The 13,822-nt window shown below is 48.2% G+C and overlaps 1 protein-coding gene and 1 pseudogene across 1 annotated transcript; one reads left to right on the plus strand and one right to left on the minus strand.

Moving 5' to 3' along the window:
- Positions 1–2,959: 2,959 nt before the first annotated feature.
- Positions 2,960–4,990, plus strand: LOC119384466 (putative nuclease HARBI1). The gene is made up of 3 exons (XM_037652475.2): positions 2,960–3,529; positions 4,229–4,440; positions 4,696–4,990. The coding sequence occupies exons 1-3, from the start codon at positions 2,960–2,962 to the stop codon at positions 4,988–4,990; spliced, it is 1,077 nt and encodes a 358-aa protein (XP_037508403.2).
- Positions 4,991–7,404: 2,414 nt separating this feature from the next.
- Positions 7,405–9,585, minus strand: LOC119384627 (uncharacterized; annotated as a pseudogene).
- Between the last annotated feature and the right edge of the window lie 4,237 nt (positions 9,586–13,822).

Below are 13,822 nucleotides of genomic sequence, written 5' to 3' on the forward strand. Positions count from 1 at the left end.
GGTGTCCATAGCCTCTTGCGAGGCATTGGACGCCCGCTCCACAGAGCGAGCTGTGCGTCGCTGAGACTTCGCCTTGGTGGACGAAGTCGTCCCCACCGAGCTGGAGGTCGATGGGACCCCCTTGGCCTCGTGATTGCCCTGGATGCTACCAGAGCTTGTGGAGGCCACTGGTGTGGACAGGTTGGATGTGGGCAGGGCAGCGCTGGCTGCTCCCACCGTAGGGGCTAGTGGCGTTAGCCTCGGCACGCTAGGCGTGGACCGGGCAACTGCCAGGGGCCTTTGTGGTGCCGCCCCTCGATGCACCACTTCGGCGAAAGATGTTTTTAGAGCGAATGATGAGGAGATCCGTTGTCTTGCTTCCCTGAATGTAATATTTTCCTTGACTTTTATAGTTATTATTTCTTTTTCTTTCTTCCAGGCTGGGCATGCTCTGGAGTATGCGGGGTGACTACCTTCGCAGTTTGCACAGAGGACCTCGTCATGACTGCAGTCATCAGCACTGTGGCCGGTTGTGCCACACTTAGCACACGTCAGCTGCCCTCGGCAGCTCTGGGATGCATGGCCAAATCGCTGACATTCGAAACAGCGCCTCGGGTTTGGAATGAACGGTCGGACATTGAGTTTTACATAGCCAGTTTCAAGCGTCTCGGGTAAGGTGGTTGAGCTGAAGGTGACTATCAAGTGCTTTGTTGCTATTTCGTTGTTGTTGCGTCTGATTGTGATGCGCTGGACATGTGTTACACCTTGGTCCTTCCATCCATCAAGGAGCTCCTCTTCGTTCAATGTCATCAAGTCTTCGTCCGATACCACTCCCTTCACTGTATTCATGGTACGGTGTGCGCTCACAGAGACGGGGATGTTACCAAAGGCTACGAGGTGTGAGAGTTTATTGTACTGTTCCTTGTCTTTTAGTTCGAGAAGCAAATCTCCGCTTGCCATCTTTGTGGCCTTATAGCCGGTTCCAATGGTCTCTTTCAAGCACTTGGCCACAAGAAAGGGTGAGATTGTTCTAGCTTTTGTAGACGATTGTTCGCAGTGAACGACGTGGTATTTTGGGAAAGTTTCTCTGTTTTTGGGCCAAAGGAGTGAACTTGCATCGGTGCGTACCCGTTTCGGGGGACGATCGGTGGTTACAGAGGGGGTCGAGGATCCCATGGAAAAAGGTGGATTTTTCGGTAACGGCGCCTGCCACCCACCACGGAGCCCAACAAGGGGACGTGGCAGAACATGTGAACAAGTCTGCACAACGCCAGCAGTACGCGGTTACTATAACCCAATATGGTTTATCCTAGGTTGGATAGCCACACAAGGTTAACCCTTGCCGCCAAGAAGGTTGGAAGTAAGTAGAAGATAGGAGAGGACAGGAAAGGCTAAAAGGGAGAGAGAAAGACGAAGATGTGGGTAGAGAGATAGGAAAAGGCGACTGCCGATTTCCCCTAGGTGGGTCAGCCCAGGGGTGCCGTCTGCGTGAAGCCGGGGCCAAAGGGGTGTGTTGCCTCTGCCGGGGGGCCTTAAAGGTCCAAACACCCGGCGTCGGCTCAACCCCCAGGATCCCCTTTTCCCCGGACACGGCAAAGCCACGCACGGCTAGGCGTGGGAGGGGGTCAACACCCCCCCGTTAGCTCGGGTCCGTGGTGTCGCTACACACCAAACGCCTGCTTGTGCAGACGCCCCTGCGGGGAAACCTGAAACTCTGTCTCTCAAGAATTATCAGAAGAAAACCATAAATAGGTGGTTCATCTCTTCTCCAGTATCTCTACTATGTTTAATTCCTTTCCTCATTTTCGAATTGCACTAATTCCTAAATCAGTTATGTAACCCCAACTCTCACAGACTGGCGACATTGAGAATGCTGAAGTAGCTGAATGCTCACTTGCGGTTCCATAATACACAGTGACGACTGTGTTCATTGAGAGAAATGAATTTGTTACCACTGTGTGCGCCATGTCACTAATTCTGTGGCAGCATGTTTTAGGGGCGAAGCTCCTTAAAGCGGCACCCGTTCGTCCCCGTCGTAGTGCGTAACCAATCTTAACGCTAGTGCCAGATCTTGACCTCCAAGGTGGTGCCGGTGGGAGATTTCTCCTGTGCGTTGTTGAACAATGAAAAATTCGCAGCGTGCGCGTTAACTAAAAGCCGAATTCTTCTGTCTCTCATTCCCCATTAGCAGCCATTGGCATGTTCCAGTAGGAAACGTTAGTAGAAGTAGAAGTGTAAGTGTTAGCTAAAAGCCGACTTCTTCTGTCTCTCATTCCCATTAGCAGCCATTGTTTACCTCCAAGGTAGTGCCTGGTGAGATTTCTCCTGGGCGTGATTAAACAATAAAAATTTTGTTCAAAACGCCGTTGATTGTTGAAATAAACCAACGAAAGACGCCGGATGTTTTCTAAAAGCAAAACGAAAAGACGCCAGATGTTTCTAAAGCAAGACGAAAAGACGCCAGCTGCTCAACGAAAGACGCCAGATGTTTTCTAAAGCAATGGTTTTCTAAACAATGAAAATTCACAGCGTACATGTAAAATTAAAGTGAGCTGCAAGTCATCATAACTCTCATCGAACCTTTAGTATAAACGCGCCCGATCTCACGTCGGTGATGATGTACTGGGCAGAATTCACGGAAGATTCACGGTTTACCGATGAACCTCCGCAGCTTCGCCCACTCATCATCATTCACTCCGTGGATATGCTCTCCTCTACCCTCCCTCACAGATATTGCAGAATACTATCAAGATAGCCATCGCCTGTACCACCACCAGAGTCACTCAATCTCTTACCCCCGTATTCACAAACGCTCCTCGACTCGACCCTTCACTCGAAACTCTCCTTGAGGGCCGTTTTGCGATTCACAAATCGCCCTTCACTCGAAACGCACCTCGACTTGAGGAAATCTCGAGTGTTTCACTTGAGATTCTCAAGGTAGCGCGGAAGCTACCTTGAATCGCTCCTTGAGTCAAGTATCATGGCGGACTACGCTTCGTTTGTCCAATATGTGCTCCGCGTTGACGAACTGTTCAGCGACGTAGAGGACTGCGTGGGCATACCGCGGCCACTCTTGAGGGACAGGTCGAACCCCATGGAACATTTCACGGACAGCGAATTCCTCGCGCGCTTCTGTTTCACGAAGAGCAGCGTGAAAAAGCTGCTCGAGTGCTTGCCCCTTGAGGAGAGCTGCAGCAATCGTGGCCACCCTCTTCCACCGATGATACAGCTTCTGATTGCGCTGCGCTTCTATGGAGCGGGCACATTTCAAGTTGTGGCGGGCGACCTCGTGAATGTGTCACAGCCGACTGTGAGCCGCGTTATTGAACGTGTGTCGCGGCTGATCGCCACGCACTTGTTCCCGGACGTCGTGCAGTTCCCCAACTCTGACGACGGGTTCCGCGAAACGATGGTGGGGTTCTACCGCATCGCCAAATTTCCTGGGGTGACAGGGTGCATAGAGTGCACCCACATCCGCATCAAATCGCCTGGTAAGCCGGACGGAGAAGTGTACCGCAACCGGAAGGGCTACTTCTCGATAAACGTTCAGGTAACTTGCTACTTCTTCTCTTTTAATGTTACTAATTTTGTGGTAATTTTTAAAGAATAATAATTTAACATTCACATTGCATAATGCCATTATAAATGCTTTTTGCAATTTAAATGAACAATGCCATAAACGGCACATTGACAAAAACAATCAGCCACGGTAATCATCAATTAACTCAATTAGGGCCCCGTTGAAGCTCTTCTGAACGGTGGAGCGTCCTTTTGACTGCGCGGCGCTGCGCCCGTGTAAAAATGTATCCACACGACGGAGCGAATCGCACTTCGAGCCTGATCAGGATTACGTACAACGTCACCTGTTCCACGCGGTCCTCCTTAGATCCGCGCGGAGCGATTCGCGAAACGACGGAGGCCCAAATCACAGTTGGGATGCTCAACGGGAAATACCAAAATCCTCCCCTGTAGCGTGAATTCACCCCTCTCTTGTGAATGCTAGTTGCAGAGCGATCCGAATCACGTCACATGTCAAGCGACTCGTCCGCGATCACGCCCGTCACGTGATTACAGCTTTAAGAGGCACACGAATGGAATAGTCTTGCAACGTATTTGAAATTATTTGGCTGTAACCAGAAATAACAGTGAATGCTACTACACTGAAAGAAGATAACGCATGCATGATGTACGTAGTTTACTTTTGTTCCAGCAGAAAAACAGCACAACATGCAATTTTTTTTTTCAATAGGTGATTGCAGGGCCGAAGCTGCAGTTTTTCGACGTCGTCGCCAGCTGGCCTGGATCCGTGCACGACAGTCGTATATTCGACAACAGTCGTGCACGCGTTCTCTATGAGACGAAGCGAGTGCCGGGTCTCGTGCTTGGCGATGCTGGTTACCCGTGCCTCTCCTTTCTCATGACCCCGACGGCTGACGCGCCGCCGGACAGCCCCGAGAGCCGGTTAGTAGTAAACATTTAGGTTTGGTTTACTTTATGAAACTAGCGGAATTATTTCCAAGGTATTGTGCTTAAGGCCTTAATTAGAATAAGCAGGGTTCATGTATACCTTTTTGTATTTTGTGCACTGATTATATCCCATATTACAATAGAATATGAACGCTGGCCGCAACACTTGGTGTCCTTATGATCCCAAAGTGTAATGTTCGTCCTCGAGTATTGAGTGTAAGTTCAAAGAGCAACATATTTTTTACGTAGGTATCAAGCAGCTCACATCCGCACCCGAAACACCATCGAGAGGGCCTTTGGTGTGTGGAAGCGTCGCTTCTCGTGTTTGGACATGGGGCTGCAACACCTGGCGGAGCGTTCTGCTGTCATCACAACAGCCTGCGCTGGCCTGCACAACCTGGCAGTCCTCAGGCAGGACCCGGAACCACCAGCTGTCGTGATACCACAGCACTTGAGGTGGCCGCAGCCTGATGTGGCAAACCAAACGGATACGTTGCTCGGTTCGCGATGCCGAACGCGGCTGATCGCTCGCGCATTTAACTAATGAATTAATTTAAATAATGTCACTGTTCTACTGAGATGACAAATAACTTCAGCCATGTATGTGCACGTTCTAGGGGGTGTTGAGAAGTTAGTGGCTTCGTCACCTTTCGCTCAGAAATGAAACAGACACCTAAAATCGTATGGAAACTTGATACTTTGTCAAATAATTGCGCAAGTAAGATATGCGGGGTTTAACGTTCCAAAACCACAACATGATTATGAGCGCCATAGTGGAGGGCTCCGGATATTTACCTAAATCTAAGTACACAGGCCTCAGTATTGTCGCCTCCGTCGAAAATGCAGCCGCCGCGGCCGGAATTCGATCCCGCGACCTTCCGGTCAGTAGCCGAGCGCCATAACCAAAAGTTTTCAAAGATCAGTCACGCTGAAATGTCAGAAACATTGAGGGGAGATATCCTTACGGCTCATTCAAAAGCGGGCTCCCTCGTTTTAAGACATCGCATTTTGCCATTGAACCTGAATCGCACAGAGGCCTCCCAACAATCTCGAAAAATCCCGTAACAAGCTATGCTGTCTACAAGCCGATTCTTAAAATTAGGTGAATACCTGCCAAAAATACAGCCCAGTGCCTGGGAATATTCTGGGAGCATGTCAGAAGTGGGTGCAGAAATTTTGGAACAGGTGGCAATGAACACTCACAGATGTCGCGAGTTGTGCCTGCCAAACTGAGGCCTTGTGTTCCAAAGTCGCCCTGTATCGCTCATATTCACGTGACCTGGTCCTTCACAACTATCGTATCTTTGAAGATGTCATAATGATGTCTTGAAGAGACATCAATATGACGACGTTATAATCAGACATGCTCCTGAGGGCTGTTTTGACGACTTTTAGCAAGGCTTTTTTTAGGCACCCATACGAGGTGAAGCAACAATGTAGAAGGGACATCTGCTTGAGAAGGAATCACTTTGAATAACTGTGCGCTTTCAGAGGTGTCACTCTACACTGTCTGTGCAAAACCAGGAACTTGTCAGCACTCTCTCGTGTAACAAGGTGGAATGCCATTGAATGTTAATCAAGATTTCTGCTTTGACCTGTGTAACACATCCTTAATGTACATACTTTGGTCCTGCTTTAGGTTTCCTATCCATGCTTGCCAATTCGCAGCATATTTTTATCCTTCACCAGAGCTGTGCCGTACGTCTTGCACATAAAAACAATGTGTGTGAGAGACAACGAACCATTTATTTTTCTGGGTGCTGCTGCTGCTTCTGGCACTCCATTTCAAAGCGCGACTTTTGCTGCTCCAGCTGCTGCTCCAGGAGCCGCACCTGAATTTTATGGAGCTCCTGCTCCTGTTTCATTCGCATGCTGTGCAGCTGTCGTTGCTGGGAGAGCTGCTGCCTACGCAGACGCAGCTCCACGGCATGCAGCTCCGCTTTGCGTCGCTCATCATTTTTTATCGCCTCCATTCGGGCAGCAACTTCGGGGGCGAGCACCCGCTCTACCGCTGCTGTGCGGCTTCGTGCCGATCTCGGTGGCAGGGTGCATCTGCGCCAGCCAAAGCGTTCCCGCTTCCCTGTGGAGCAGCTGTCGGCGCTGTTCGTGACACGTTGCTCCCTTCAGCAGGCACCGAAAGAGCGCGTGCAGTGCTACTTGCAGGGGGATCTGTCATGGATGGTGGCACTGCATGCAATACTGCGGAGGCAGCACCTTCCGTTGCTGGCAGGATTGGCTCGAATGACATGTCTGCACACATAACAAAAAACAATTACATAAGGGTTGAGAAAGTTCACACACGTAAGCGGTGTCGGTATCGCTGTTAGAAGTTAGTACGAGTATAAATGCACATACATGCACCGAATCGTATTCAGACAGCTACTACAAATCAGCTACACACGTAAACGGAAGGCACTTTTGGCTCCATTATGCAACTCAGGCCAGCAAGTAAAATAAAAGTGTAGCAGGGGGCCAGTGGTACTTGAAGATATAAACTTGAATACTGCATTCATTTTAACCTCAGCATTGCCACGGTAGCAGCTACTAACGCTTTACTGCAGCGTACCTGAGAAGCATTTCATTTGGAATAACTGTACATCCAGCATCTTTCTCTGGGGTCTATGAAATATGTTAATCACACATATCTAATGTCAAAAGGTGGCCTGATTTTACACATAACTTCTTGGATAAAAGTAAATCTTACTGCATGGCTGCCGGAGTCATAAGAAATTTACTTTTACTTTACTAGTTACATGAACATCAGCAGTAACAAACCACTTCGATTAAGTGGAGAAACAACTTACCTGCAATACGCCTGCTACATGTTAGTCACACAATCCAACTTGAGAGACCACATGTCACCAGCACTACTGGAGCAGCGTGCAGCTGGGCTTTATGATTGAAGGCGCCTGCACTGTAGATGTCGGCAAGCCCATAGCTCCTGGATGAGCCGAGACTTCAACAGCTGGCCATGGTGCGATATTGGTAGTGTCTGCATACACAAAAGAAACAGAACTGGTGCCCTACCGGCATGCTATGTAATCAGAAAGGCCTTTTAACATTTGTAGTTTTTCGGTACAGGCACACTTGTGTGTTTCCATCCTTCTACGTGAAAACACAATATTGGAAATTACTCTGTTCATAGTGTAATTATAAAAATCAATAACAGGTGCTAGTTGCATGCAACAATGACACCACACAAACACCTTGATAATAATCACAGATGGGGACAGCTCCTAAACGTACATAGAAGCATGCAAGAGAAACAAATTACGAAAAAGAGACTGTCCTTCATGAACCAGTGCTTCAATGGCAGCACAATGTTGAGTTGACTGGCAAGTTTTATCTCTCGCACTTGAAATGTACTGGCTTTTTGGCAAGTCCGCCTTTTGCTGCCCGGGGCGTGGTGCTGGGCAAAGGGCATCTGCACACAAAGACAAAGTTGAATTACACGTCCAAAGGTGTGCTGCCCAGCAAGCTAGCCATGATGTGAAACATGTCGTGCAAGTACATGCTAAACCACACAGAAGTACATTAGAACGGTTTGGGGTGATATCAGTCTGTTTACACAGCATTACTTTCTGTCAACAGCCCGGTATGTTCTCTATGGGAAGTAATTAGCATTATTATTTTGTATATTTTTTGTAACCATATCTACTACTGCATAATTGTGTGCATGCATAATGACGCACACAGTTTTGAACCCACTCCTGGAAAAAGTTCCTGACGGGATTGAGAGTATTACTAAATATATAAAAAATAATTACGGACACGTAATTCTAGTAAAACAGACATGCTAATCATTTCGACAGTTGCATTAGTCACGGAAAGATCGAAAAGTGGGCTAGTTGGTAATTCATTTTTCGTTCAGCGCAGTGGGAGCGCAGGGACAGACAACGAACAAAAGAACAACGACACCGCACTCTTCCTTCGCGTGTTGTGTGTTCCTGCGTTCCCGATTTTCTGAACGAAAAAAAAATTAGTCACGGAACTGAATATCACTGAAATTTAACACATCACGTTCAGTATACATGCATGCTGGCATAGCACAACACAACAGCTGCGACATGCTGCCGAGTTTGCCAATTCTTCCTTTACCGAGCAGCTCTTCCATGGTGTCTTCACTGCCAGTCACCATGCTCTCAAAGATGCGTGCCGGCGGTAGAGACAGCACCGGCTGGCTCATGTGTGCTCCATCGCTGTCATAGGGGTTGGGGAGCCGTGTCGCCATATGCGAGGCTGCCGCCCGTACAAGTGCCAACGACGGGCCCATTGGCCGGCAGGTCGATGGCCCACCCCCTGAGGTGTGAAAATAAGGTTAGGTGGGTTCATCAGTACTACAAGTGACAGCACAAACAAAATATTTAAACAAGGCGACGCAAATAAAAATACCTCACTTTCACAATAGGGGAATCATCAGTTAATAATAATAATAATAATAATAATAATAATAATAATAATAATAATAATAATAATAATAATAATAATAATAATAATAATAATAATAATAATAATTTCTACCATCTTCTGCTCTTAACGTGCAACGACGCATAATTGGTTACGTTGCCATAAAGTACTCAGAATATTTATTCTTTAACTGACATTATCGGCGTAAGTTTCAATGTTTCATTAAGCAATATTAAGACAATAATATAATAAGTAGGGAGAACAGCGCATTTTGTGCTGGCGAAAGATTGCGTGCGTCAGCGGTACCAGGGTACCACACAAAATTTGTTCTTACAAATTTCGATTAACCGCGCAAATAAAAGCCGAACCTCGGCACTTCTTACCAGTAGTAAGCAAACGTAAAGCAAACACTTACCTGTTGCGTACAAGTTCCGCCTTTCTTCCGACTGCATTTTTTTCCACTTTGACTTTTCGTTGTCCCACAGCTTCCGCAACTTCGAAACCGTCACGCAACGAATGCCTGGTTGGCTGTTGTATTATTCGGTAATTTTTTTCCCAGCCGATGTCCTTGGCGCGCTTCGACACGTTGTCCGTTATTTTGTTTTCGATGACGGACCTGTGCCGCATCACCAAGCTGCGAAGCAGCTCGCGTTCTTCGGCCGTATATACAAACCTTGGTGCGGTAGTCTTACCACCGTCACGCATGACGCCGTGGTCGTTGTTGGCGCTCATTGCACTGTCACAGACACCACGGCACCATAATGTGCCCGATAGACACCAAAACAAAAGCTACGCAATCACAACACGGGGATAACGGGGAGAAAAGAGCGGAGTAACAATCGCACAACCACCGGGCATGTGACGGCATGTGATCTCAGCGGATTCGGCTGTGGCGTGGCTTGGCTAAAATAGCGTCGCTTGCCGTCGAAACTAGCTAAAAACGTTTCAAATACCGCTTGTAAGTTTCAACCATTCATGCATTTAAATATTTGATCCTTTTTAAGCCCCACGCAAGCGTTTTAAGCGACTTTTCTTGCACACCCTCACTACCAGGTGCGTTTTGCGTAACTCAAGTGAAGGACGGTTTCTCGAGGAGCCCCTTGGCGGAGGACTGCTCAAGGAGCGTTCTTGAAACCCAGCAGCTCCTTGAGTGGAGGAGGGCGCTTCGCCATGACTTGGTGAAGTCGAGGTGAAGCCTTGAGTGAAGGTGCGTTTGTGAATACGAGGTTTAATGGTCAGGTGTGAATACGGGGTTTAATGGTCAAACTGCGCTGTCACGCTATAGGCGAGCTTCATACGCTGCTCCAAAATGCCGCAACGGGCCGCCGCTGCGCCACAGAGGCGATCGTCTGCGCCGTCCGCGCATTGAAATAGTCGCGCAGTGCGAGACAAGCTGCTGGATATGATATCTTTGAGTTAGCGTAAATATTGTCTCAGAACTAGGATGCCTAACAGATGTTGCACGCCGGGGTGCCGTTTCGGCTACAAGGGAACCAGAAAGGTGTCGTTGTTTTCTTTACCATTAGACAAGCTGCAGCGCGGGAAAGGGAAGCGGGCCATACCGCAGCAGGAAAGTGGCGATTTTAACTTTGAGTCAAAGTATACAGGCGTATGTGCGAACCATTTCGACGCCTCAGACATTGTCACTACGCATGACTTTAACATCAACGGCGACTACGTGTCCCTGAAACGCGACAAACCAACGCTGAAGGCTGACGCTGTTCCAAGGATTTTTGAAGGACTTCCTTCGTATCTCACGAAGCGTAAACCTCGATCTCGCTCATCGACAATGCGACCACCATGCAAACGACCACGTGAGTCGTCCTGTGAAGAGCTCAGAGCATTGCCGACGCCCTGTTTTTACCGCATCGTAGCCACACGAATGGGCGTGTAACAGCTCGTATTTTTGCCTATTTTCACAACTGGCACCGCTGGCACTTCGCTGCGAATGCACGGTGCTTAATTTGACGAAAATGTTAAAAAGCTGTACCTATCGTAGTGTCGTAGTGTTGAGACGAAAGGAGCTTGCGAGGCCGCAGCGGCCACGTTTTGATGGGGTCGACACGCAACAACACCGGTGCGCTGAGAATTAGATACATCTGAAAGGACCCTAGGTGGCAAAAATCATTCACAAGTCCCCCGCTATGGCGTTCGTAATTATTGTTTTGGTTAATTATCGTTCGTAAGTATTGTTTTGTTAATCCCCGAATGTTCGTATTTGTTCGGCTGATACCACCGCGAGCTGCATGACTTGAGCTGAAGGAAAGAAGATTACTTTTAAGGGCTCGTTTTTCTTTGTTAGATACAATATTAATGACAACTAACAGACAGTAATGCCAACGAAAGTATGGGGGCCGTTATTTCTAATAATTAGGATATAAATGTGAAGAAAGTAAAGTGGACGAAAAGATAACTTGCCGCCGGTTGGGACCGAACCTGCGACCTTCGAATAACGCGTCCGATGCTGGTTTTTTCCCCTCCCGGGTGCTTATTGTAAAACAGAAACGCGTTCAGGAATGTATTTATGCCTGCCGAGTGCTAGAAGTAAAAATGTGAAAGCAAAGCGACCGTTGCGGAAGTTTAGAAAACTAAAACACCGGGGCTGTCCCACACAACCCCAGCGATAGCAGCGTTCGCATCGCCTCTCAAGCACAGCTGCGCCTCTGGCGGCGGCCGCTGGCTCTATATGAAACTGACACGGCAGTTCCGTGACCATAAGAAGCATTGAATGACTCTGCCACCACCCATGCAAAGGAATTAGGAAGGCGGATGACCGGCTCTTACTACGCCTTCTCACCAATACGCGGCAGTGCCCGGCAGCTCTCAAACATTTTGACCCCTCCTATAGTGGCAGCTGTCCGCATTGCGGTGTTGTGTCTTCAGACATATGCTGTGGGCCTGCTGTATCACATGCTTTGGGCCTGCCCCTCCAGCACGGCCATTCCTCCCATCCTCAACCCAACTCGGGTGGACTGTGAGGCGACCCAGCCCGGCTGCCACGACACACAGGCCCAACAAGCCTTAGTTGGGCGCGCCTGGGCGGCGGCCACCGCCACTGGAGTCCCGAGCTTGGGACCTCAACCTGGTATTTGCAAAGACCAGTCCACTACCTGCTGGTCCCTGAAAGTTTTCTCCCCCTTATAGCCCAATAAATGTTTTAACCACAGCCACCCGCTCTTAAAAAATTAGCTCAGGTTCGGTGACGTGATGGACAGATCCGTGCAGTATCTCGCCAAGTGCAGGCGAACGGCGCTTCAACAAAACATCATTTAAACTAAGATAATGAAGGTGTGGAGAAATCACTCAAACGCGCCCTACGTCCACCATTATAAATGCACCTTTGTGGGGGTGCACTGCCTTACAGATTATTGTTGGGTAAAATCGAGCACGCTAGATTTATTTACTTGAGACTGCTTGTAGCTGGGCGTAAAAGGTTGCATTTCGTATAAACAATGTTAGTGCGAAGCATCAGTGCGGCCTTTTACACGACAGGAAAGCTGCCCAGCTTTATACAGCAGCACTCAATGCAAAGGGTCCTGAGCGCGATGTCATATGCTAACATAGCAGCGCACAAAAAATGAAAAAAAAAAAATGTTCGCGAGCATTTTTGAGAGGTACACGCCAAACCGCACCGTGCACCTTCTGTATGGTAATTATTGCGATGTGCACTTTAATATCATACTAAGTGATGGGTTCCAAAGCCTGTGCATATAGCTAATTAACGAGAACCAAATACCATTTTTTTGTTTAGCGTACATGCAATAAAGAATTTCTGCGGCGTTTTATTTCCTTTAGGCACAGTACTTTTTGTGATCACGTTTCGCCGGACGTATAGTGATTGGTGTGTTTCGAGAGAAAGACGGTATATCGACAATGGATTGGCCAGCGGTTATCGCAAGCGCACCCACGCCTGAAGCCCAATTTTCATACGGGCCTAGCTACTTTTGACACTTCTGGTCAGACAAGATATCGGCGAAGCCGCCTAAGCGAGCGCGCCAGCCGAATTTCACGCAGGGACAGTTGGACGCCCTCGACGATGCCTACGAACAGTACCGTCGCGCCATCGAAAGCCGAGGTGAGGGTCACCGAGGGTCTCAGGCCAAACAGAGGGCCTGGGAAACTCACAGCGAATTTATTCGCTGTGTCGGGTATTGTAAGAACGGCCGCCGAGGTAAAGAAGAATGGGTGCGATGTGAAGAGCGCCGCCAAGGCATGAGGTGAGAGCCTTTTTATGTAATTTATAGCCCAATAAAGTCCTCTGAAGGGCACGTGCAGTGACATAGGCACTCTTTTAGGGTCGTAAATTTGTAGGCTTATTTCAGCGTAAGCGCAGCAAATACCTACGCAAACATTCATAGCCGAACGACTGATATAAATCCTGGCAATATCGATACATTCTTTGCATATAAATTGTGGCGGTCCGACGGATATGGCATTGTCTAACGCGGTCGCTGGTTTGATTCATAGCCCACAATAACCGCACACATGTACGTGAGCGATATAACCAGTTGCAGCGTTTCACGCCAAAACAACATGATTACATGTCACGCCGTAGTGACGATGAGCGGACCAGTGGTTCATTAACGTGCTCCGGTGTTCTTTCATTGCTTCGCTATCATGATACGGCTGCCGTGGCCAGGAATGCAGCCCGGGCCCTTGAGCTTAAACAATGTGACACCGATCCTTATAAGCTACATCAGTAGGGTATGCGAATAAGAAGGAAAGAATTGAGCTCGTGTGCCATGCTTTAGCTGTACCTTAAGGCATCGGTGGTGGTCAAAGTTAAATTAATGCAGTATAATTGTATTTCTTTTTTACTAAGACGCGCAGCAGTTCTTGTTGCGTATCCGGTATGAGTTGGGTCCGTTAGTTTATAATCTTACAAGTGTGCGACAGAAAACTGCTGCAGAAACACGTACGGCACTCATTATCTGCTCTCCAACAGCTGCTGCGGTTCGCCGCAGCAGGG

The sequence above is a fragment of the Rhipicephalus sanguineus genome, chromosome 1 (genome assembly GCF_013339695.2).
Source record: "Rhipicephalus sanguineus isolate Rsan-2018 chromosome 1, BIME_Rsan_1.4, whole genome shotgun sequence".
NCBI lineage: Eukaryota > Metazoa > Arthropoda > Arachnida > Ixodida > Ixodidae > Rhipicephalus > Rhipicephalus sanguineus.